The 26,260-nt window shown below is 39.3% G+C and overlaps 1 protein-coding gene across 1 annotated transcript in view; it reads right to left on the reverse strand.

Moving 5' to 3' along the window:
• The window catches only part of CUZD1 (CUB and zona pellucida like domains 1), a 148,820-nt gene that overhangs the window by 17,482 nt on the left and 105,078 nt on the right, over positions 1-26,260 (reverse strand). Inside the window, exons 4-6 of the mRNA XM_069239159.1 lie at positions 19,913-20,063; positions 15,066-15,268; positions 12,121-12,293 (exon numbers count right to left, since the gene is read on the reverse strand). Coding sequence (XP_069095260.1) covers positions 12,121-12,293; positions 15,066-15,268; positions 19,913-20,063 — 527 coding nt within the window. The remainder of the gene's footprint in view (positions 1-12,120; positions 12,294-15,065; positions 15,269-19,912; positions 20,064-26,260) is intronic.

The following is a 26,260-nucleotide window of genomic DNA, read 5'->3' on the forward strand; positions in this document are numbered from 1 at the left end:
GTACATATAAATATTACCCAGTGACAGTCGCCACCAGGTAGCTATAGTTAGGTCTGCTTTATCACAGAAAGAAATTTTTTTTTGGTTTGCTGATAACTTCGGCCCCATTTGATGAGTTTTCGTAAATATTTCCTAACAAAATGTCATCCACGTCTGCTTCTTCCTGGAAAGTTTTGGAGTATTTTGTCAAGTGGGGGCTGAGAAAACAAAAAGGGTGCCAAAACGTAAAATCTCCATGCATTTTGCACAGACTTCCTTAGACAAGACTACAGCAAAAACTGCTAAACTGAATTACACCAAATTCAGCCGGAAGCTAGATTTTGGTCCTCAGATTGTGCTTTAAGATTTGGTGTAAAACTGTTCAGTAGTTTTTGAGAAATTAGGGGTAGAAAATAATTGTATATTTTGGTAGTTGGGCTCACAAGAGTTCTGCAAGCTTCCCGCAAGAGAGCAAATCAAAACTGTTGCCCTGTGACTGGTAGAGAGGCTAATTTCTCAAGTGAGCCTTCATACTCTCATGGAAGCAAAAGGCTCCCGCAAGTCCCGCAACAGCGAGTGCTCTGGTTGGCTGTCTGTTGGAATGTTAGAAATGAAATTGCCACCATTATTGTTTACTGTGAAAAACTGGAGGTGTTGTGGAAATGAAATAAAAAAGCTATATGAAGTGGCAGCAGATAGGCATACTGCCCCCTTTTTTTAGAAAGGAGGTGTCCAAGTGATAACTACTGTGAAAAAAAAAAAAAATGAATATTGTTTTTAAATAATTTTTATGATCTTGCGGGACTCTCGCTGATAGTGATTAGTAAAAAGGAGTAGATGAGTTCTCCATACACGCCTTAGTTGTAATGCATATTGTGGTGCTTGATTTCGAGAGAAAGTGTGTAAGAGATGACTATAATGATGAGTAGATGGTTAATTTTTAATTTTTAAGCTTCTCTCAAGAACCGCATTGTAAATTACTGGTTTACTATGAGGTGTTTTACGATCCTGTGAGAGTCTTGCCAGATTGTATGAGGAGAAGAAGAAGAAAAAAAGCCAGGGTGAACCAATAGTTACAATTCTTATTAAATGGTTGGAGAAATGCTGTGATGTGACTGGCTGTAGAGCCAGAGATGGCTCAGATTGTCCTTAGTGCTTTGGAGGAGAAGGACGTCTTAATGAGTTGTGCTCAGCAGAAATTAATTTATCTGGAGTTGAAAGAGACTAGTGTGGTCATTTGCATTGAAAAAAGAACTCCAACTTCAGGTATTTTAGCAATATGTTTCAAAAACTTTGTTGTGAAGTGTCAGTAAGTGTAGTAATGTTGGTACGCATATTGTACACTAGGTTTACAGAGTGAAAAGGTGTTTGGGGAGGTGCAGATGTGTTAATATAGGTACAGATTATAATGTACAGAGATGTGAGCAAGGTTTGCAGATTGTGTTAAAAATTGAATTTACAAACTGTTTGCTTGTAGGTAAAGGAAGCAGTGTATCTCAAATTATGAAACAAAGAATGCAATAATACAAGCTGTACTGTTGTTATGAACTTCATACTTTAGCTGCATGAAATGTTTGAGTGGTGATGTTGCTATTTTTAGAGTGAAAGGCTGTCATGAAAGCTAGCAAAGGTGTCTCAAAAGAAGTGTGTTACTTTATAAACTTTTATGAAATGAGGTTTGATGGCATGTTGTTATTTATTTGTGATTAAAAGGTACATTGAGTATGTGGAATATTTTAGGAGAAAGGATAACATGTTACCTGGGCATTAGATGTAAGGTGATTGAATTGGTAGTGGGTGAAAAATATAGAAAGGCTTAGAAAATATACAGATGTATCACTGTTATCAAGTATTGACCAGTATGTAATTTTTATCTTTTTGGTTATTTTGTCTTTTTTAGAAGGAAAATGGAAACTTGTCTCTGAGGAAACAATTATCTGCTTACATAAGCAGTAAAAGAAGAGCCTTGTAAAGAGAAGCAGGATTATTGTGCTGTTCAGCAATAACTAACTTTCCAGGCACAGTGTATTCAGGTTGAAAGGATGTGGAGTCGCCTGAACAGTTGAGTTGTTCGGTAGCACGAGCTAAGGCCGAACTAGGCTTTGTGAATTGTATAGATAGATATACTGTTTTGCTGAGACTTTATTACCTTCAAGTCTACCGTGACATAACACAAATCGAAAGACTCTTTGGGAGGCTAAGGTGGTTAAAAGACTGTAAAAGAAGTGCTAGCAAGACCAAAATCCAGTATGCAAATACATGAAAGGGAGGAGGAGTTATAGGAGCATGTTTATGGCGTCAAAAAATGTTGTGTATTTTTAAAGTTGTTTGTTTTCTTTGGGTTATAGTTGTTTACATAGTTTATTGATGTTGTTGTTACAGTTTTGTATTGTTGTTCAATTGTTTTGTTGTAATAAAAGAGTTTAAACTTACTTTGGATTAGGTTCTCTACTAATTATACATTTCAAATGTATTATACAGTTGCAGTATTCAGTAACACTGGCAGTTTAGGGACTGCGAAATTGCTACTGCACGTATATGTATGTAAATGGTACTATGTACATCTATTATCCTACAGAGACTTAATAGTGAGGAAGCCAATAATATTACTATGCAGATATGGTTACTTGTGAAACAGTGAGGTGCTGCATTCTGTAGTATAGGGAAGTGTGATACAAGATAGAGGTCTTGACACAGAGGGAAGTGCATGTTTATACTCTCATACACACTGGTATCAGCTGCTGTGCCCAGCCTACTATCTATTGGTGTTGTCTTTGGGAGGTGTTTGAAACAGAGGCAAGTATGTCTCTGCAACAAAATATGGACATGAATTGTCCAAGACACAGTTCTGAGCAGAGAGAATACTCAACTTTATACTCTACTATGGACAATCATCAGTATGAAGAGAGGTATGTGCAGAGAGAACAGTTTCTAACCACTGCCTACTTTGTACATATGGTACTCTGGGTAGATGTCAATGGATGAGAGGGCAGTGTGTTTTCACATCATATTCTCTACAGTCCTTATGCAAGACACACTTTCGAGCATTAAGGTCATTTCAACTCTATACTTTACTTGTACATCTGTCATACTGGGGAGAGCTGTGACCAGAGCTATGACTAGAAATATAAGGCACTTTTCACACTCTAATGTGCACACGCATTATCTAAGAGACAGGTCAGAGGAGAGAGACTTGTCTTTCCCCACACTGTCCTATGCAGAGTTATCATGCAGTAGACTTATGTCAGAAAACAGAGTAGTTTCTCCCTACAGCCTACTATACATAGCTGTCAGCATGATAAGTGGTATGAGTAGAGTAGAGAGATGCATGTTCTCAAACCCTACCGACACCTGCTATCCGGGTAAGGTGTGTTAGAAGAAAGGTGACTCCCTTCTCAGACAGCACTGCTTATCGCTGTTTTTCTAAGGAGAGGTGTGAACACAGAGGCCACTGGTTCACTACACCGTACTGTACATCCAAGTTGTCCTGGAGATAGGTGTTAATAAAGAAGACAATATTTCTTTACTGTATATATCTGTTATGCTTGGTAGAGCTATTAGTGGGCAGACCATTCCACACCCTAATATATATGGTTATTTCCCTATGGAAAGATGTCAATGAGGAGGTTAGTACTTGTCATACTTAGTATGGAATAGTGACATCTTAAATGTGAGGTGAGTACCATACCCACCCTACTAAGCATTCTATTGAGCCTAGGGAAAGGTGTGAATGGAGAGGCAGCGTTCTCTTTACATCCTACTCTACACACTAGCTATCTTCATGCAAGGTCTCATATGACAGGCCAGTCTTTCCCCATAGTGTACTAGAGATGATTGTAAGAGATAAGTATTGTAATAAAGGAAAATGTAAATTCTTCCTCCAAAGTAATTTGGAATCACAAGAGTCTCACGGCATCGTATAAAAAACAGAGGGGTAGCGAAACTTTGGTACATATCAATTCTACAAATATCTAATATATTACAACAGGGTATGTTCAGTTAAAATACAAATTCCATTATGAAAGTAGGCTCTCTCGTGAGACGCTTGCAAGCATAAAGGAGCAAACACTGCCCCCTCCCAGTGGATGTGGAGAACTGTGTGCCTAAATATTGCAAGCCTCTTTGGAGAGTCATCCATGCTATGTATGAAATCATGGATGAGCGTCTCACAAGAGTCATCGTGAAGAAAAAAAATAGTACAAACAACATACATAATGAAAGTATAGGGTAGCTCTGAAAATAGCTTTTTAAGTAACATTTTTGATTAACTGTATTTGTTTCTCTTTTTTTTTTTTTTTTACTTTTTTGTAATTTGTTTTAAAGGGGTACAACAAAAACAAAAAACTGGATCGAAAAATAAACATCTCCTTCAAAACCAAGTCGAGAAAAAAAACAGAACAAAATGTTACAATAAAATACTGCCTAGGTTAGCATTAATGCTCTTGAACAAGCATGTCCTGTGCAGCCTTGCTTGTCTCAAGAGACATTATCTGTTTACATAAGCAGCACAAAAGGGATTTTTTCAAATAAGCAGGTTTGTTATATGTTTGAGTACTTACATATGACATTTTTAGGAAATACGTTTTTCCCACCAGGCCTCATTTCATTTGGCTGAGGTGGCTGAGTCATTGGAACAGCACTAGGCTGTTATCTGAATCTGAGGATGACATTCTGGTGACAAAAAAATTGCAATGTCAAAGAGCTAGCCAGAAAGGTCTAACCACAGCAAAAGCCTGGAGGTAAAGGAAGCAATAAGGAAGGAATCTTTCTTTGCTAAATAAAGACATCCATGTGAACCAATTACATTCCTTTCTTGGGATGTCTTTTCTCTCCTGGGCAGTTCCCGGGTTTCCCGCGAGAGGCTTGTGAGACCGTAAAAACAGAGAACTTTTTTATATCGGAAATGCAAAAATACATCAATTGTTTTTCTACTTTAACAACAATTCTCATGTTTTACTTTCTTTAAAACTTCACTGATATGAACTTAGGGTCATATGTACGAACACATTTTCCCATAGACACAGAATGGATAAAACCCCTTGCTACATCTGGCCCTTAATTCCAAATGTTTGATCTCCTGAGTGGATCACCAGATAAACAGTGATTAATACAATATACATACTGTAATGCCTCAATTATTAAAGATCAGTTTTCATTAATAATTGACGACATGAAAAAAAAAAACCTGTACAATAGATTAGAACAAAATGTATAACTCTGCGATCTCATGAGCCACCTGCGACCCTCCCATGAAAGCGATCACACACTTTAAAAATGGATGTACATATTGAAAACAAATAGCTTACAGTATAGGAAAAACAGATCAGTGTCTTTTTTTAAATATATACATGAAGTTTATGTAACATAGATACAAACAGCTGCGGTGCCCCCCCACCTTTTGCCTGTCAGGCTCAGCAAAGGTCAGCCTGACAGACACTCTTCATTTTCAGATCAGGCAGCCAGGAGCAAGACGTGTGATTTGCACAGATTCCTGGCTGCCTGAGCTGAACTTTGCCTGGTGGAAGAGGTCATATCTCCTGTGGGCGTGACCTCCTCAGCTCAGCAAAGGTGCCTCAAGGCCCTCCCCCTTGGTGACGAGGGAAGCATCACCCATTGACTCTGACCTGGGCACTTCAGGTTTAAGCCCTGAAGCGTCCAGGGTGAGTGTCAATCAGTGACACCTCATCACAGAGTGGGGTGGCGTCAGCAGTCTCACTGACCCCATCCCACTCTGTGACAAAGTTGGGACTGCTGCCACCCCTCATTGGCTGACCAGGTGGAAATAATATCATGTGCATATCAAATAAGAACTGGCTGTGGTTGACAAGGAACACGCGTTTTGGAAACGGATACGCGTTTTTAAAATGAAAGTGTCTTTCATAGTTGACAATGAGAGACACGTATGCTACGAGGAGAGACGCGGTTGGTAAAGGAACACGCGCTGCTGGGTGCGGCGGTGTGTCAACATCAGAAGCAAAGTTACATTTGAAAAACGCCACTTGGGAACAACAAGGAACACGCAAAGTGATAATAATTGCTGCATGCGTTATTGACAAGAACGGATACGCATGGTCAAAATGAAAGCAAGCGAGGGACAACACTTGCCTGGTGCCAGTGGGAGTTAAACGCGCGGAATCGGAGGAGACCACGGGAATGAGTCTCGGTACTTTAGAGTAAGTGCTGCCTTTTTTTCATGAGACTGTGCTCATAACAGACTGACTGACTGTCGGTGTGATCCAGTAAGGGGAAATAAGAATTGTTATCCCTTATAGTGGATCAGGAGAGATGCTTTGGAAGTAAAAAGAAAAGTTATATGGTGTACAAACTGTCATTAATACATCTACCTCGGCATTATGTGAGACTGTATTGGAAAGAAATTACTCATAGCATTGGCTTTGATTTAGAGGATTTTAAAGTTTTTTTTTTTTTTTTTCCAGAAATGCACAAACATGGAAATAAGGGCAGCCAAACAATTGCAAAGAGCTGAATTTGTGTTTGTGAAGGAGAAAAGGACAAATATTGCAACAACTAATCAATCAGAAGAAACATGTATGGAAAAGAACTTGAAATTTTTGTATATTAAGTTGGAAGGCTTATTGAAAAAGGAAATAACAAAGAGATGGGAAAGTCTGACACTGGAAAAATCTATAGAAGTGGGGAGAGTTCCCAGAGATCTAAGGTTTTTTACATTGCCCAATCATACAGATACTAAATCAGAAATGTTTGAGGAATGGGGTGCCAACAGTATGGAATGTTCAAAGAATATGATCGCATTATCATTAAATATGCAAAAAAGGATATTGATGAAATTTCGAAAAAGTAAAAAGGAAGTAGAAGAGAAGATTACATTGCTTAACAAGGAGGATGAAAGCAACAAACTAAAATGAATAATGAAGGTTAATTTGGAGAAATATGAGAAGATGGTAGAAGAACATATACCGAGGAAGTTTAGAAGGGATGAGATTGATTATGAAACTGGGAGAATACTAACATTCGCTAAAAGATTTGATACACTTAAACAACAAAATCGTATTGGTGTTGATAGTGTAATGCATTCCCCTGAAATAACTCTGCATCTGATTCACTTATTGTTAAGTGAAGGCGAAGGAACATCCATACCTATTAGAAAAACTATTTTTTTTACACGAAATGAAGCTGATCTATATGGATCAGAGAACACCAAGAGTCAGAGGCCAAATACGAGGATGAGGAAGAAAATGTTGAGCAGAACGAGAAACATCAGAAAACAAGAAGGGGACCAGGAAAGAACAAGAGGTTACCCATTGAGAAGCAAACACAAGAATCAAATAAATCAATTGATGTAGAACAGAATGAAAATGTGATTGTCAACCTTTCAAATCATAAGTTGACACAACAAGAAAGGACTCTTTTTTTTTTTTTTTAAAAAGGACTAACTTTCTGTCCAGAGATGCATTATGATTATGTAGAAACCAGAATCAACATAAAAATTTGTACGCAAATTGAAATCGGCTAAATAAAATTCCAAACATGCTCCCAAGGAACGACTGCTTGATGACCATGAAGAACTGACCTCTAATCTGATTATCCAACAAAAATCTGATATCAACACACCTTATGATCTGATGTACAATCTTGAAGATCATGAAATTTCTGAAACTCAAGTCCTAGAGGAATTAGAAATTCAAACAGGAGAACATTGCCATACTGACTTTAAGCCCAAATCCAATTTTTCCGGTATTATCACCAGGTAACAGGATGGATACATTTCATGATCTGGTGGTTGAAGAACTAGATAGATTGGAAAGGATAAAGTATATCAAAAGAGAAAATACTGCTTTGCAAGGACGTCAGGCACTCAAGGAACTTATGGAAAATCAGAGTTTGGAAATAAAAGCGGCTGATAAGGGTGGCAACACAGTAATTATGAAAAGCAACAATACATGGAGGAAGCATATCGACAACTGAATGTAAATGATCACTATTTGAAACTTGATAATAATCCCCTCAATGAGTTAACTATGGAGTTGAACCAATACTTGGATACATGGTTTAAGGAGGGCCTGTTAAATGATGGTGAAAGATCGTTTTTGAGAAATGATAGTCCTATCATACCTACAATATATTTTCATCCAAAAATTCACACAAGTCTGATCAAACCGCCAGGATGTCCGATAATTTCCAGCTGGGGATCACTATATGAGATCACTTTTTAGCTCCAATGGTTCTCAGTCTTAGTTCCTATATAAAAGACACAGGAGACTTTTTGAGAGTATTAGCTGGAATTGGATGGGAGGAAGCATACAAGTTAATTACTATTGATCTGGTATCCTTATACACATCTATTAGTCATGAAGTAGGACTCACAGCGGTACGTTTTTTTTACAACAACGTGATATGAACAAATTGAAGCATTCACAAATGTTATTGAAAATGATTGATCTATGTCTGAGGAACAACATCTTTCTGTTCAGTCACCAAATATAGGCTCAAATTTGGGGGACAGCGATGGGTGTTTCCTTCTCACCCAGTTACGCGAACCTGACTATGGGCTGGTGGGAAAAACATGTAACATGGGGAGAGGATAACGAAGAATATGCAGAAAAAGCAATAATTTGGTTGAGATATATAAACGATCTATTTATTGTTTGGAATGGAATAGAGTGAATGTGTGCAATATTTTGAAAAGCTGAATAAAAATGAGATGGGCCTACAATTTACATACAATATAAGTACTAATTGTGACAAATTTTTGGATGTACAGGTATACATAGAGAACAATAAAACTGAGACTACTCTGTATCAAAAGGCAACATCAACAAATAGCATATTGCATGGAGACAGCTTTCATCCAACATCGCTTAAGAGAAGTATACCATGTGGAGAATTTATCAGGATTAAATGGAATTGTTCCACGGAACAGGAAATGAAACAAAAGTTTATCGAAACCAGACAAAGTTTAATTAAGAGAAAGTATAAATATAAAGATATAAGATCTGGAGAACAAAAAGCAAGGTCTCGGACAAGAGAGGAGATATTAAGCAAACCAATGATGAACATAACAAAGAATGAGTCCAATATAAGATTGATAATGACATACAGCAAAGAGAATCATCTAATTCTGAATAGTCTCAACAAATACTGGGATGTCATAAAGAAGGATCCAGATGTTGGGAAAATGGTTGGAGATAGACCGATGATAACGTATAAAATGTACCATCTTTACAAACTTACTGGTAAAAAGTCATTTCCAGATGAAGAAATCACCAAATTGGTTAATAGCTCAAACAAATAGCTTTGTATTTTGTGGCAAATGCAAAGCATGCCGCATAGGGACAAATACGAAAGAATATTTAGATTATCGAGGGAATAAGATGACGATCAACAAAAGGATCACCTGCAACACCACTTATGTGGTTTACATAATCGAGTGCTTTTGTGGATTACGTTATGTGGGGAGTACGATCTGCCCCCTGAAGAAACGTATTTTAGACCATATAAGAGCTGTACAAAACAAGGATTTGAGCTAGGCCAATGGGAGACATTTGAAAATAAATGATGGAAAAATTGGACAAACATGAAATTCTTTGGAATCGCAAATATTGACTCTAATAAGAATGGAGGAGACCGAGAGATGAAATTAAGATGTTTGGAATCACGGCTTAAAACCAAGATCCCGCGGGGTCTTAATGGGGATGAGGAACTTCACTATCATTTATAAAAGGACAATTAGAAGCCTATATATCATCACGTGAGACGTTGATACATAATTGATTAGATAAAAATATCAACGGTTATACTCAGTGATATTCAGAATATTTTAAGATATGTGTAATTGATAATGAAAAAAGCCAATTGGGAATGTTAATAAGAGCTATAGTCAGTAAATTAACTTTGACATCAATGATAAGTAACTATAAGTTAATGAATGAACTCCCCCATAATAGCCTAATTGCCAAGAATACCAACATTGGCACCTTTTATGAGCACAAATTTGGACTTATTTTCTTTTCTTTTTTCAGTAGCATTAAGTGTTTTATCCTTTTTTTCTTGGGTTATTTTTAAGTTTCACTACATATCCGATAATGCACTTGGGTGGTATATCCAATAGACTATAAATAAGAGACATTGAAAACCGGGAGGTCGAAACGCGTCAGTGGTGATGGTTGGTGATGTACACGATTGAATTAAAAGCATATGAACTTTCCTGGAGTGCAGCGTTACAATTGTTTTCAACTGCTTGTTTTAAAAAAAATATATATATATAAATATATATACCTATATATATATATATATATATATATATATCTCCTCCAGAGGTCTAGGTTGAAAAAAAAAAAAAACTGTCTCTTCAGCTCTGCAATGTGTTCCACTCCCTGAATCTGCAGTTCCATGACCAGTGGTGGGTCACTTTCAGCAAAAGTGTCTCCATCCACCCAATGGGCACACGTTTGACACAAATGTAATGCTGGGTGGACTGCCATGTAATAACGGCAAAACCAGCTTCTTTTTGTTTCACAGAAACGAAATAGCAAAGGCACCAAGAAGAGTCTCAGCAAGTAGGGGTGCAATTTCTCCAAGCATAAAAAAACAACGTCAGAACCCCTTCTTAACCAGGGTGGTGCTTCATGTTTAGCAAAGGTGGGATATGTGTGAGAAATGCACTGTTCCATGGTGAAGCTGGCTGGGGGTTCATTGTCGGAAACAAGTGGTTCTCCCATGTATAACTGAAGGGGATGGAGAAGGACTACAAGTGTGGTGGATACAGGACATCCATTAGTTTAAGCAGATGACCTACATTCACTCAACAGCTAACTGACCCCTTAAGTGTCTTTCAGTTCTAGCCTGATTCCAGCTCACGAAATTAATAATTATGATGTGTCATTTGTATCTAGAATTAGTGTTATATATTTTGCAGTATTGCTGGTAACCAAGCCCCAAGCATCGGGCTCATCTCTCAGTATTTTTTGTCATATTCTTCCTTTATTTGTAACTGTCTCTGCCCATCTTGCTTTTACCCAGGTAAAACGTCTGATTGCGTAGTAATCTTTACTGAAAGAACGTATTTCGGCATTGAGCATTTATATCTTGTTTTTAATTTGACAACAGCTAAATTAAATTGAGCTACACAACAATAAGTGATCAAATTATTCCTACTTATGCTCTCATAGTGTTTAAAATATCTGAGATCTAAAAATGCCATTGCTCTCAGTACATATGTTTCCTTTGAAGTTGTATTTTCTAAATTGACAAGTGACCTCTGGAATCCAAGACAGGTATATTTGGGAGTTATATACATTAATTTATAGGTATTTGATCAGTTTATCAGACCACATCTGCTCTGTTGGGAAAATGCCTGGAAAATGAATACATAAGGTTCATTCTTCTTGGGATGTGAGATAACCAGAAGAATGGTTTAGTTTAGTTCTTCGTTAACTCCAAAACAGGACTCCTATAGCTAATATTTTGCCTATTACTATTCTACATATTATCATCCTTTCCTTGTCATTGGTTGTCATCGCAAGTAACTTTGTGTGATCCAGTTTTGGGATTCATAATAAAGATTTGGGACATCAGGTGTAAAACATAAGCTTCACAATTCATCTGATTAGATCAAGGGTCACATTTATTAATTACTTCCTCTGTAGTTTTCCGAGGATGTTCATTCGCAAGCTTATTTCTTCACTTTTTTATTATACCTTTTTCCATGTGATGTGTTCTGTTTTTTGAGTTCCTAAATAGAGGTTTTAACATATCACAGACTTACATTGATTAATTATAAAATTTGGTGCGTTCTCACCAGGAGGCACCTTAAGTTTGGAAAGAAAGCAAAAGTTCCTGATATACTTAATTTTTCTTTCTTTGCTCTTGCATGATGCGGTGTTGCCTTTCTGGTAATGCACTTTCAGACTTTTGACAGAAGATTTGGTTTCCTGGCAAACCTAGATAGTAAGCATTGGCCAAGCTTGAATTCACTAAGACATGAAGCAGTATTTCAGCTGTATCAGGGATGTGAACAAATGGATAGGGTCGCTATGACTTTTTGGGTGGGCATTTTCATCATGAGTAACCAGGGACGGCTCGATCTGCATTACCAGGTGCCCATCAAAAGTACCCACTGAGCTTTTTCTTTGATTTGGGTGTCGTATGTCCTGCTCTTACCTGTCTCAAGGTACCACAGCTATTTAATGGGATGTTGAACTCCACCGGGTTTGATGTGTTGGTCCGACAGGTTGGTTCGATCAAACTCAGGTCCTTCTCAGTGTAGCCGAGCCACTGCAGGTACGACTGTTTGATGACAACGGTCATGTCACGGGGTGTGCAGGTCAGAGTGACTACAGCCAGGGAGAGAAAACAGCGACTGTAAGTCGAAAGATATTGCTTGAAGTAACCCTCCTCCGCCCTCTCTCCAAAACACACAGGCACACTGAGACTCACCGCACCCGGCACTACTTATTACTGGGAAATGTCATAAGACATGGGTAGGCGGTGCAAGTCCTATAGGTTAAGAGGAGGTGGAAAATAAGAGTGGAATTGCAGGAGAACAAGAGTTAAAGGCCAAACGAAAACGGATAGAGAAAGCAGATAAGAGTCTACTATGGAGAGCAGAGAGGAGCATATTATTTCCCTTTTGTTTTTTCTGTGGGTTCAGTCGGTGATGATATGCATGTTGAGCGATTCTTGCCATGGTGACATTTAAAAGACAACCGACAGTGGCGCCACATGGCACATTATAAGAGCTGTTTTCTGGGGTTGATTAGTGCGTTTACCTCTAGCTATCCGCTGCCGAAGAAGGTTGGATTGAGAGAGAGGAAATAGGAATATTATGTGAAATATAACTTTACAGGAACTGATAGCCAGTTGCTTTTAGGTCATCTAGCAGTAGGCTTGCTTCACTCCTTCATTGGTCGAGTGAGGGTGAAGGAATGATGTAAGGGAACAAACCTAGTGTAAGTTAAGTTATGGCAGAGTGCACCACCAGCAGACTGGTTCCAAACACCGGGGCCTGTTCACAAAGATATATTTATTCTAAATATACGTTTACAATCAAGTTTACCTTACGCAGGTCTGCCAGGACCTCATTATGAGGTTCCAGCAAAGCGTAAGCCCAGTACATGTGCGGAGATCTCTGCCACAAGTTGGAGTTTTCACCATCTTTAAATCCAACTCAGGGGATGGGAATTGATTGTTCCAAGGTCTGGTTAGCGTTGGAAGCTTATACACCCCCACAAACATGGCTGTTTGCTGCCGTTCGCACACTCCTCTCCTTCCCCTTTCCACTTTGAAATGGTCAGAGATTTTCTCCAGTCAAGGGCAGCCGTTTCTCTACTTGCAGAGTGTTAAGGGGAACTGATCATTCCAAGATATCCTGGGGGCCTGAGGAAGAGCATTATTAATGTGAAAATTTTTTTTCCCCCTTGGAGAAACAAAATGTGAGTTTGCACAAGGGATCCTATCCCCCCTGTGCTCAATTCTCCACTATGGAGAACTGTTCACAGCAGAAATAGATTCCCGCTGGGAATGTCATATGGCCTTACCAGAAATATGCATGGAAACCTGAGAGTGACAAACTTGTCAAGGTATTTCTGGACATGTTTGTGAATTCCAGTAAATTGTAAATCTACACTGGCATGTAAGTGAAAATCTGTGACCACCGACTTACGACTTCCTTTGTGAATGGGGCTCTAGGATCTCAGACAGATGAGACACAGAGGCATGACTTCATTTAGGGGTCGAGATGCGACCCCTGGCTTTCCCCTTGCAACCTCTAAGACTGCCTTTGCGACCACTGGTAAAGTCAGTGCCTGGAACACAGTGGCAGCTCATACTTAAAAAAAAAAAATGCTTCTAACTGTTGTGTGCGTGCTTGCAGGTGTGTGTGTGTGTGTTTACATGAGAGAGTGTATAGATGTGAGTGTGCGTGTAAGCACTTGTTTGAGAGTGAAATGTAAGGACAGAGGGCGTGCAATGTCACTCCCGCTACGTCTGGCATTTTGGTGAACTGACGTTCATGCCCAGAGACGGAAGGCAGTGACATACTTACGCTAATCGTAGGATAGAGTTAGAATCTCTGGCAATGACTGCCGCCGTAGCACCAAGAGAGTAAAGGACATTTGCATAGAAAAACTGAACTTTCACCTTACACACGCACCTGAGCCTCATGTGAATATATGAAAGAAATGTACCTGAAGCAAATGCTTCAGTTCACAACCAGCACCTCGCGATGACATGGGCAGGACCGCCTTAGATCAATGTTGTCGAATAAACGCAGGACGAAATTACTAGGGAAAAATATATCACTTGTGACAACTGATAGTGGTGGTGTTGCTGGGTATTCAAACGAAGGTTTGAAGATTTCCAGTCAACCAGAGGCTACTGATAAAGCTCAGACAAAAAACAGGTGGTCAGAGGGCATCTCCGAGGTGCATCTTAGGAACTGAAATCAGTAGAAGTCTCTCTATCCTAAATTACAGAACTTTGATTTGGCGATGAGTGTCTTAAACACAAGTGAATAACATTGTCACTCTGTGGCAATATAGATAGTCTAGAGCGCTTGTGATATATATGTTTTTGTCATATTTCAGAGATAATAGAACTAAACGAGGACAGCCTAATATCAACCAGTGGAATGCCTGCCTAAAAAAGTCAGGTGCCAAAGTGGTCCATCGAGTTCAAAGTTTTTAAATCCAAGATGGGCATACACATGGTTATTCGAATCCGGTCGCCCAAGCAGGTGGTGATGTATAGGGTATTGGTTAACGCAGGTAAAATGTGTTGACTTTCGTTTTCTGGGATGGCCACAATAAGGAGACATTGATGCATTCTTTCACTGTTTCAAGACTAATATTGTATCTTTAAACGCAAGTCTGATTAACTACTATGGGCGAATTGCAAAGTGGCCACCTACAGTCTTGCATTTGATTTCCAATAAGTCTCTTTTGTGTATCTGGCTGTAATCATTTAAAGCTATTTTCAAACTCATTGGTTTTTACTTCTGTGTTTGAGTAAGAATTATTGGAAATGGAGGCGATGAATAAAGGATAAGGGATACATATAGATATCGGTGTAAAAACTCACTGTTCCTGAATGAAATGCTTCATACTTACTGTTTTTCTCTGTAGTGTATTTAGCAGAAAAGCCTCTGTAGGAGTTGGCATAGTCTGTACTCAGTAACACGGTTAGTGTGTTAGAGGAGGATTCATACTCGCGTGTTGTGCGGCCACAAACTTCTCCAATCAGAGGGGAGCTGGTGCTGGGTCCATCATACAAAGCCAGAAAATCAAAGCGACAGGTGGGGTCAAGCTCCAGACTGAGCATATGGAAGAGAAAAACATATAGGAAGATAATTTTATACATATGCACATAGTATTCCCTGGGAATTGGTTGAAACTCTACATCACCCCAAGACTTGTGACGGGTGTGAGCAAAAAGATTCCTGTGCCATGAGGCACAAGATACACCTCACCTAATGAAGACCACTAAGGTATTCTAAGGATGTAGCAGTGCGGGCTGAATTGTCACATCTGAGGCACGAGCAAGAATAATTTCCATATGATTAGTCCCTAAATTTGGTGGTACAATTGAGGTAACAAGCAATGGCTTGCAAGGGTAAATACTGGAGATGCAGATTAAACCAGTCCATCCTTTGTGTATTTTGTTCTATTCATAGAAGGTACAGACATCCTCATAATCATATACACATAACACTTCCTGTAAGTTTAACCCTTTGGTGAAGGAGGGTTGTCACACCATAAGTAGGAAGCAGATTTCGGGGGAGTTCTAAGTTGAAGAGACGGATAGTATGGCAAACATGCCTACTTTAGTGGCAGACTTCTCAGGCAGTCGCGGTCTGTTCAGCATGTCCTAGTGTAGGGGATACATTTCCCTTGACAGCAAGGGGCTAGGCTGCCAGTAACTCTTTTCTTCACATGAACAAAAGACCAATATCACACAAGTACTTTGCTTATCCATCGACTTAAGATGCACCTCTCTGTTGATTCCATGAGCACCTCGGCCTACCGCTCCGGGATTCTGTCAGAAACTACTGTACCGACCAGGTGCCTATAAAGCCATGGCTTGGACATTTTCTCTTGTAAGTTTGCAATATCGTGTTTAGTGCGGGAGTTATTTTGTTCAACGAAGTCTTTTGCTGTGCATGCCTATGTGGGCAAAACCATTGCCATTTTTTTCCGAGTCTCCAGGTAAAACATTCTTTGCCCCACCGCCCTCCTGCCAAATGCATGAGAGCGCGAGGTTTAAGGACAGACATTTTCTCCACAATTGCACAAGGCTGCAATTGGATTTTCCTTTTATTTTTTATGAGTTATCATTTGGTGCTTCTTAAGAGGTGTTTCTGAAAATCGAACATAGCTGGCTTCCAATCTGAAGGAGGCCTGAGGGCATCCACACATATTGTTAGTGCAAAGACTAGTCCAGTGCAGGACCAAGATGATAGGCCTGGCCGTAAACAGCCGAGTTAAATGCCACGCATTCCTTATTGTGTTATACCACTACTTTGAGTCTGATAATCCCTAGTTGCACTATCTAGCCTTCGACGGACGGCCCTGGGTACTGGATAGCGACAAAGAAGTGTAGCAGGATGCCTACACCCCATTTTTCACTATTCCTTATTTGGAGTGGCCTTGAAGAGCTTATGTTTTATTTCCGATCACTGGTCTGCGAGTGACGGGACCAAGTTGCTATCCTGAACTAATTTCGCGGCTTTCCTTCATTACCTCTGGTTGACTAAAGGAATTGCTGTAATGGCCTTAAATCTTACTAGCGGAGGGTCACATGCTCCTCCAGTTGGGGCCGTGAAATTATTGGTTCAGATAATGCTGAAAATTTTCATGTCATAAAAACAACAGAGTTAAGATGTACAGCTAAGTTTTCATTTTCATTTTGAATTTGTATTGATTTCTTTATTGCGTGAACGGCTTATGGGCTAATCAGTCTCTGGAGAGGACGGATCTGGGTTCTGTGGTTCTTGAATTAATCAAGAACTGGAAAGTCACATGATGTTATTTAGCGTGGAATTATTGTTCTCGGAATATAGTGGGACTTGTCTCCTAGACGGTCGATGTCGGGTTTCTCAGTTCTACCTGTAAACAACATGTTACCCTACCCAAATATAGAAATCATCACTGCAGGAACAACAGTGTTGCCTTCTTTGTTTAGAAAAGTCTCTTGAGTTTACATTGTGAGTTGCTGAACGCTTTATTCATTTAATAATTGAATTTATTAATTTAAGTGTATATTTAGGCTAGCCTCCAATGATTTAAGTTTAGGTTGATCCACTGGACATCGTTGACCATGTCACTGTCACATTTTCAATGAACATCAGCGAGTTAGAGTGTTTCTCCTATGCTTAAGACACAGGGGAAACTCTCATCACTGCAAATTTGCACCTCATATTTTCTCCCATTACAGGCCTTAAGTTACATAGGGTATGTTTCCTTAAATACAAACCAGTGATCGAGAATACAGTTATATCATTGGAGAGCAATGTCAGTGAAAACGTAACAATCAAATTGACAATTCGGTCACTGGATACCAAGTGCATCCAGAGCGCCCTCATCACTGGACGCCAAATGCCTAGTGGGAGTTTCTATCAATGAACTACTATAAACTATAAGTAGCAGATGTCACTGGACTCCAATGACCTAGGAGGTACTCTGATCATTGGAAACCAATGTTCTAGGAAGTACTTTTATTTCTGGTTATTTAGGGACCAATGCCATCAAAGAACATAAAATGGAATGTGGACACTGAAACACTGAACTGAAGTGGCTAAGTGTGATTACTTTATTCAACCAAAATAACCATGTGAGATACCCAAACACTGGACACCAATACATAAGAAAACCCCATGACTAGGAACAAATGTCTTAAGGGATACAGTACTATATGCTTTTCCCATAACAAGTTTCAACAACCCTAAACCAAAATGAATTGACACCAGTGACGTTTTGAGATTCTCATCAATAGATAATGATGTAATGGGTAGCTCTATCTTCAAAGACTCTTAATGCTGATAAAGGGGATCCCATAACTGGACACCAATGAAATGGGGATTGTTACCAATAACCTAAAGAGAGCTCACATCTTACAAAGGATGGCACACTCTATGAGCTGGTTTGCATGTCCTTAGGCATGTATGGTTTGTATTGCCCGATCTGTACTCCTCTTTTTCCAGGATACGGGATAATATAATCTGAGAGCCTCACACAAACCAGATTTCTTCTGATGAGAGCTCTTTCTTTAACCTTTGGAGTATGGTTGGCTTTTATAGATAGTTTCTAAAAAAACACGGTTATCAAATTCCCTAAATGCAATGTATTGAATGAGCTTTTTAAAATGATGAAAATTAATGCAATAACATACAGAATTACCATGAAGGCCTTAAACGAAAATGCAATGCATTTAATTTAAATGAAAAGCAGTAGTCAGTCACTTTTACATGTAGTAGGCTTGAAAAGCTAATGCTGCAGTTTGCAAACGCGGTCTATATTAGAATTGTGAAATGTTAAACTTTCAATAAAGCTAACATGCTGAGACTATGATGACAAAGTAAGAAACGTTTGTTTTAACCTTCCCATAGGCATATCTTCAAAGGATTATAATAATGTATTAAAATGTATTCGCTTAATTCCACTGAATGTTTCAAAATGAACAATGGCCTTTGCTTAGAATCAATAGGTAGCTTGTGATTTAATGGAATGATGCAAAAGCCTAACCATGAACGGACGTTTTCTCTAACAGAAGTCAATGGCGAGTACTCTCACCCATGTATTTTAAATTCTGATGCAAATGTCAGTTGAACACTGTTGTGTACGAACTATTGTTTGCATTGTGAAAACATGATGAGATGTTTCTGTTCCCATGAAGACCTTGATTGCTGTTTGGCTGATGCAAGAAAGAAGCTGCTACATTATACAAAGGTTTAGATGCTCTGTTTCATATCTGTGTGTGTTCCTAGAGTAGGATAGGACTTTCAAGATCATTCTTTCCCAAACTCTGTGCAGGAGATTTCCAAATCTTGCTGCTCTGAGACTTTATTGAGTTTCTTAAACATCTCTTCATGGGGACTACTGTTGTCATTGATATGTGAGATTGATTCTGAAGCTTCATGCTTTAACCTTTCTATTTGCAGCTCTTAATGGGTTAAGACTGGCACCTGTTTCTTGTTCTGCCCAGACTTATTCTTAGACTTAAATTAGTGGCCCTTTCCTTTATGGAACAGGTTTAATGCATTTATTCTATTGTTGATTGATATTATTATTTACTAATCATTGATTTGATATTGATGACTTTCTATGCTATAAAAATTGAGCTAATAAAAATGTATAAATAAAGCTTTTGAACTCACACCAACGCTCATTGTAGACTGAAAATAAATTGAACTGTGATGATTGTTTAATTGATGTGCAGCCCCTGGTTACTCTCATCTACAACAAAGGTCTATCAGCCTTTTGTGTGGAGGTCTCAACCCAGAGGAGTTGATAAGTTGTACCTCATAAACCAATATTTAACTGATATCCCCATGGTCTAGTGGTATCTTGCAGGTTCTAATGAAAGTTTTATCGGGTTCTCACTAATTTATGTAATAAACCATTCCTTGATGTCATGTCTAATAAAATTATGGTCATTGAGTATGAGAGCTTGCAAATATTGTGCTGATGATGATGATAAGGACAAGGTCATATCTTTCACTCTGTGTCCCATTCCAGCCTAAGACAAGTTATAGACATTCAATCACACCCTTATCATCATGAACGAGAAATCCCTAAATCATACTAATAAAGCAATGTGTGGCCAGACGAGCATTTGATTTTTCGCGTAGAGGGTTTCACATTTAAATTCAAAGTACGTTTATAGAAATTCAGTGCAAATAAACTTTGTAGGGTAATTTTGAAGCCCATAGGAAGAAAAACATAGCAACAGCATCACTTACAAAATTTCGCTGAACACTACATGGATTGTTGCCCTGGGTTTCACTGTAATGTGCCACACACAAAAGGTGAATGCTGGATGGAATGCAGGATAGTTTGGGCTGGTGAAGGTTCCCGTTGGCTTTGTCAAGTTTCCGCCGCACTGCTGTGAGACTGAAAGAGTCAATGGAATGAATGGATTAAATACCAGATGCTGAACACAGTTCACAGTTCATATTGTCAATGTTTGAATGTCAGCAATGGTGACATGGGTGAAATGGAGTGAAAGCACAGGCACTGCAGAGAATCTGGGGCAAGGTAAAGTTTAGTTGTTTGTACACATTAGCAATGATTTGTTTATAGGCTGTTTGAGGGCATCACCTGTACAGTATGGACTTGGGATATGCAGACATTAAAAACTTTGGGAACAGTCACAGGTGCCAAAAGTGAGATCCCTTATGAAAGGGAAATCTTTTGAAAGACTGGTTGTTGGTATGGCAAGTGAAGACATGTTCTACTTGGCAAACCTCATGGAATTATCATGGCATCTTACAAAACATTCTTGTGGAGCCTGGAACTTAACTTACTTATTGGTGCTATATTTTTGTGAACTAAATTTCAGCAATTCCTTTAACTATTTTGTATCATGTTTGTCCCTTACAAAAGCCGAGAGCAATACATTTCTGTGTTTATATTAATATTCTAACTATAACTTCATCACTTTTCTTTGCTTTCAGATAATTTGCCATATTACTGATTTTTTATATGCTCATTGTTTTCTCTAGTTGTCTCTTGCAACATCTAATGTCCTAATTACATCATAAAAGGTATAAAGAAAATTTTAGGGAATGTGTGCTATTGCCCATCCACTTCCAGCCAGTACCTCTCATGTAGTTTTCACAGTTTGACATTGGATGGAGATGGATGGGATGCCATTGAAGCCCCTGGCATTTGAAGATGGATACTGTTAGTAATTGAGTTTCTAGTTGGCAGAGGTATGCACCCTGTCCACATAGGGATCACAATCATAGTCCGGGTAAGTTAGATACACACCCTAAATTCCTGTGCTTACCCTCTGGTATCTTGGCACAGAGCAGTCAAGCTTAACTTAAGATGCAATGTGTGAGTATTTATGCAACACTTCAGTTACAGTAAAAGTGAAAACACCACAAAACAGACACCACACCAGTTTAGAAGAAAAATAGAATATTTATCTGAGTAAAACAAGACCAAAACGACAAACTCCAATAAGTCGATCCTGAGATATGCTATTTTAAAGATTTTGATGGAAATAGCGCATAAAAGTGCAAAGCGCCACCTTTGTTGATCAGGTTGCACCACAACGAGACAAAGTCAAGAGTTCAGCCTGACTGTGATACAGGGGCCTTATGCCCACTTTGAAGGGTCAAGGACTGGGGTGGTACCACTTGGCAAGGCAGAATAACAGATGGCCGAGTGAAGGGGCAGGAGCAGGTTGGTTGGAAGCCTTTTATGTCCCTGCTACTTCAGAAAACAGGACAGTCAGTTGGCCCTTGGCGTCACTCTGGGTTCTGGGTTGTAGAAATGCCGATCCAATCCTTCCATCTCCCAGGCAAAAGGGCAGAAGGCACAGGTCAGCACAGCAAAGCATGGGGGTGATTTACTAACATTTTGGGCTGGCTTTTCATCATAAAAGTGACTCAAACCAGCACAAAATGTTTTTTTATTATTTACTTTCCAGTACTTTGCGCTGGAAATTAACCAAAAGTAACACAAAGCAGTGCAAAGCGCTGCTTTGCGTTAGCAACAAGGCAGCATTACACGGGCATTCCCATGCAACTACCCACCATTTTTTATGCAAAACCCTACCTACCAAAAATGTGAGACAGGGTTTTGCGTAAAAAAATAACACAGTTTAAAACCAGGCATTAAAAGAAGAAATGTTGTAATTTCTCCTATCTTTTTCTATTTTGCATGCGTGCTGCACTATGCAGAACACATACAAAGTAGGTAAAGTTTTAGAAGTTGTTTAGGCACAGTATTTTGCACTGGAAGGGTACCCTTCCAGTACAAAACCTATGCTAGACTCTCACACACCCTTGCACTCAGACGCAAAGGTGTGTGTGTGGCGCATGTCAGCTCAAATCAGTGAAAGGCACTACAGAGCGGGAAGGAGAGAGCCATATCTCTGTAGATATGGTGCTTTCCTGCTACCTCCCTGTCGCTCAACACAGTGCATAGTAGCTACAGGTCCAGAAGTGTACTGATTTGGTGGGTTTATGGTACAGTACTTCTACCCTGTTGAACCTTTGAAGTGGGGGAGACGTCAAGAGAGACCTTTGAAGTGCACAAAGTCCCTGCCTTCCTTTTCTGGCTCCAGTCACTCCACAGGTGGTTATGCAGCTCTGTGTGGGGAGAGGCAAAGCCCTATTCAGGTGTGTCAGCTCCTCCCTCCCATCTAGCCTAGGAAGACTCAGCCTGGTGATGGACCATCAGGATGCAAATGTCGCACCCCAGCTCCCTTTGTGGGTGACTGTCTAGAGGGAATGCACAAATCCCAACTGCCACCCACCATAGACATTTATTCAGAGACAGGCAAAGGCACAGAATAGTTAAAGAAAACTCCAGCTTTCTAAAAGTGTAATTTTCAGACTTACAATTCAAAATCTATAACTATAAGTTGTGATTTTAAATTGTGAGTGCAGTGTCACAAAACTCAAAATTTCTATCTTGTCCCAAGTGGAAGACACACTTAAAGGCTGCTTCAAGATCACCCCAATGTTAACCTATGGGAGAGACATGCCTTGAGTTTTTCACCACCAGGACATGTTAAACGTAAAAGCATAAGTTCAAGTTTTGAAATACACTGCACCGTGCCCTTGGAGCTAATTAGGGCCTACCCTAGGCGTGGTTTGTATGTAATAAAAAGGAAGGGTTGGACCTGGCATTTGTGTGCACTTGCCAGTTCAAAATGGCAGTTTAGAACTGTGCAAACAGTTTCTGCAGTGGCAGGCCTGAAACATGTTTGAAGGACTACTGTAGTGGGTGGTACAATCAATGCTGCAGGCCCACTAGTAACATTTAATTTACAGGCCCTGGGCACATATAGTGAATTTACTAGGGACATACAAGTAAATTAAATATTCCAATTATGGAGAAGCCAATGTCCCCATCTTTAGATTACAGAGCACCGGCACTCTAGCAATGGTTAGCAGTGGTAAAGTGCACAGAAACCTAAAGCCAACAAAAGCGAATTCAGCAAAAAGTGGAGGGAAAAGGCAAAACGTCTGGGATGATGGCAGAGAAGGGGGCCGGGACTAACAAGCACATCACCAAAAACTGTAAAGGAACGTCAATGGCACAATGTATCTAAGTACGTTTTTTGTTTGACTTGTAGCTCTTTAGCTCTTTGTCTAGCTTGAGTAGGCACACACCACATGAGGTTGCTTATGGACATACCAACTTTCAAGAGACGATTACACTCAATGCACTGAGAGCCTCAGTCACTTATAAATACACCAATAGCACCAACAAGAACACTCCATCTTCGCCTTTAATGCTAGAGACTGAATTTGTTTAGCCTTTCCTTATCCAAAAGAAAACTTAGAAACTAGTCTGAGAAAGAGCCAGCACATGATCTGAATAGGCCTCAATCACACAAGTAAGTTACTTCAGTCCACATATGGCTTGTGGCCTCCTAGCAAACTCTACAATGATGGTCTTTCAGACAATGATTCTTACCGGTGCCGCCACAAGAGGAATGCTAATATTGAAAAAATGCTTTTCTTTTATCCCAAACTTAGCAAGTACTGGAATAAGATTCTAAATTATATCATCACCATAATCTCAACACAACATGACTTAACACTTGTTACTTTTTGATTTTAACCCTTAATACTGACACAACCACAACTAAAAATAAAACAATACTACTCGACGTATTGATAGACATAGCACTTCAAGCTGGAGGATTCTGAAGAGTGCATCTTTCTCACAACAATGGAACTTTATAGGCCACAACCCAAGGGCTTTAATCTTACAGATAATAGCTTCTCCAATGCTCCTCTGAAGTAGGGTATCCTGAATAAGGCTTTCTTGGTACATGTGGAAAGAGCAGCTAATCACACCAAGGAAGAATCACAAAGGCCCTTCTTGATACAGAAGGAGAACTCTTTATCATCCCTGGCTCCAAACTTAGCACTGTCTCTCCCCACACCCCTTGATATTCTATTAATTTTCTAGGCAATAAATATGTCTCTATGCAGGGGCGTAGCATCGGGGGTGTTTGGAGTGTTACACCCCACCAATAAATGTATTTATTGATAAATAGTTGGGTACAAGTGCTTTCAGTAGGGTATGGTGAGGTGACTGTCGGATATCACTAGGAATGTTTACACACAGATAAAAATGTACACACACACTATTTCTCTCTCTCTGCTTGGAAAGACTTCAAAAATGTTGGTTATTTCACAAATTAATGTGTATTCTCTAGTAACCCTACTAATCAGCATGCTTCTCCCTTTCCACTGCACCTAAAGCCCCTCTGATGCACCCTGCTTCTCCTATAATGGATATTAACGTAATGTGGCAGCGTGATTGTTTGAAAATCTGAAGCTCACATACCCCTCCAATCAAACTGATCAGGCTACGTCTGTCTGTATGCCAAATTTAAACCTAGTCTACCACAAGCAACCTTCTCATTTGCGGACTTCTTGAAAGGTTTCTCTCTCCACGCATTTCTCTCTCTCAACTTTGCCTTTGCTGAAATCCTGCATGTTTTTTAGTCAATAAAATGATTTAAATGAGTAAACACCATATAAAGTATGCCAACAATGTAATATGTTAGTAAGACAACATTAGTCCAAGCTGTGGAAAAATAATTATAATTCACTCCTCACTCATGCTAAACGCCAGTGTAGGTTTTTCCACCTCCTACAGTGCTGAAGAACCCCAATGGCCTAATTCACACTAACCACCTCCATGTGGTATGATGTGTATGCAAAAGTGGGAAATGTCTTTCTTCTGCTGTTGGTGTTTTTTCACATTTTGTTTACTTGCCATGCAGTGAAGATACGCTTTTGATTTCTCAAATGTAGGTTTCCATTTGTAGCATACCGGACAAATACTTCATTTATTTCTACTATTCACAAAACTACATGCACGTTACTATCCATTTGACAAACAATATATGCTGTTGATCTATAAATAAATGGGGTAACCCCACTGGCGTCCAAGTTTGAAAGGTTAATTAATAGCAGAAAGAGTTTCAACCCCATTCCAGGCATTTGTACCATTGAAGGAGAACTGATAGAAGCCTGTGAGACCTCTAGTAATGACAACAGCCAGGTACAGCAAGCACTTATGTTTGGGTCAAGGGACCTCTAGTAACAGCCTAATGTACTGCACTATGCAACGCCAAAATGCAAACTACAGTTTTTCAAAACTAACACGGAATGCTAATGTAAATGCCAATGGTTCTCTAAACCCATGAAAGAGTCATTATCGGACAGAATGGCAATTGTACAAGAACAAGACATTACTGGTGGTAGACTAAGTCTAAAGAGACCTCATCCCCCATAAATAAATAGTGGTTGGACCCACTGCCACACAATACCTACTAATTGTGTGGTAAGTGGTATATGGTCAATTGCACGGCTCTCCAACCTTTTCTGTAATAAGAGCTACTTTTTGTCAATGGAAATCATCCTGAGCTGCTAATATTATCAATGTAGTAAGACAAGATTACATTAGTGGCCACCATGTGCAAGATTACTAACAGAGATCATCCCAGTGCTTCAGGCTTAGATGCCAGCAGTAATATAAAAAAAGACTTTATAAATTCGGAATGCATTTACAAGGCTAATACACAACATTAATAGCTGGAATATCCTGCCACCAAGGTAACATTAGTAGTAATTTTCTCCAAGACCACATGATTTATCAGTAAAAGATCAGTTTTATATACATTTTTCATTTTTTCTCTAAACAAAACCTTATGAGTTCTGAAAATATACACATTTACCTCTTGAATACAGTCTAATTTTGGAGTACATAAATTAATTCAGCAAAGCAAAACCTTGTAATGTATCATCAGGGCTGCACACAGGGGAGCTACTTATGTATATCTGGATGGCTACCAGCAGCTCACAAGTTACTCGTTGAAGAAGCATGGTCTATTATGCAGTGGCATGAGGTCTGCCACATAGTTAAAGCTGTCTGGGTCCATTCTTAAAAAGTAAGACCTACTGGCTTTGTCAATGCTTAACTGACGTGATCAATGGTGCAGAAACGTTTTTTTGTAGGGGAGTCATGTACATGACACGTATTTAGCTCATTAACTACTACATAGGTGCTTCAATATAAAGGTTGACAATTGGAAAAATGATTTATTT

Source organism: Pleurodeles waltl, chromosome 6 (genome assembly GCF_031143425.1).
Source record: "Pleurodeles waltl isolate 20211129_DDA chromosome 6, aPleWal1.hap1.20221129, whole genome shotgun sequence".
NCBI lineage: Eukaryota > Metazoa > Chordata > Amphibia > Caudata > Salamandridae > Pleurodeles > Pleurodeles waltl.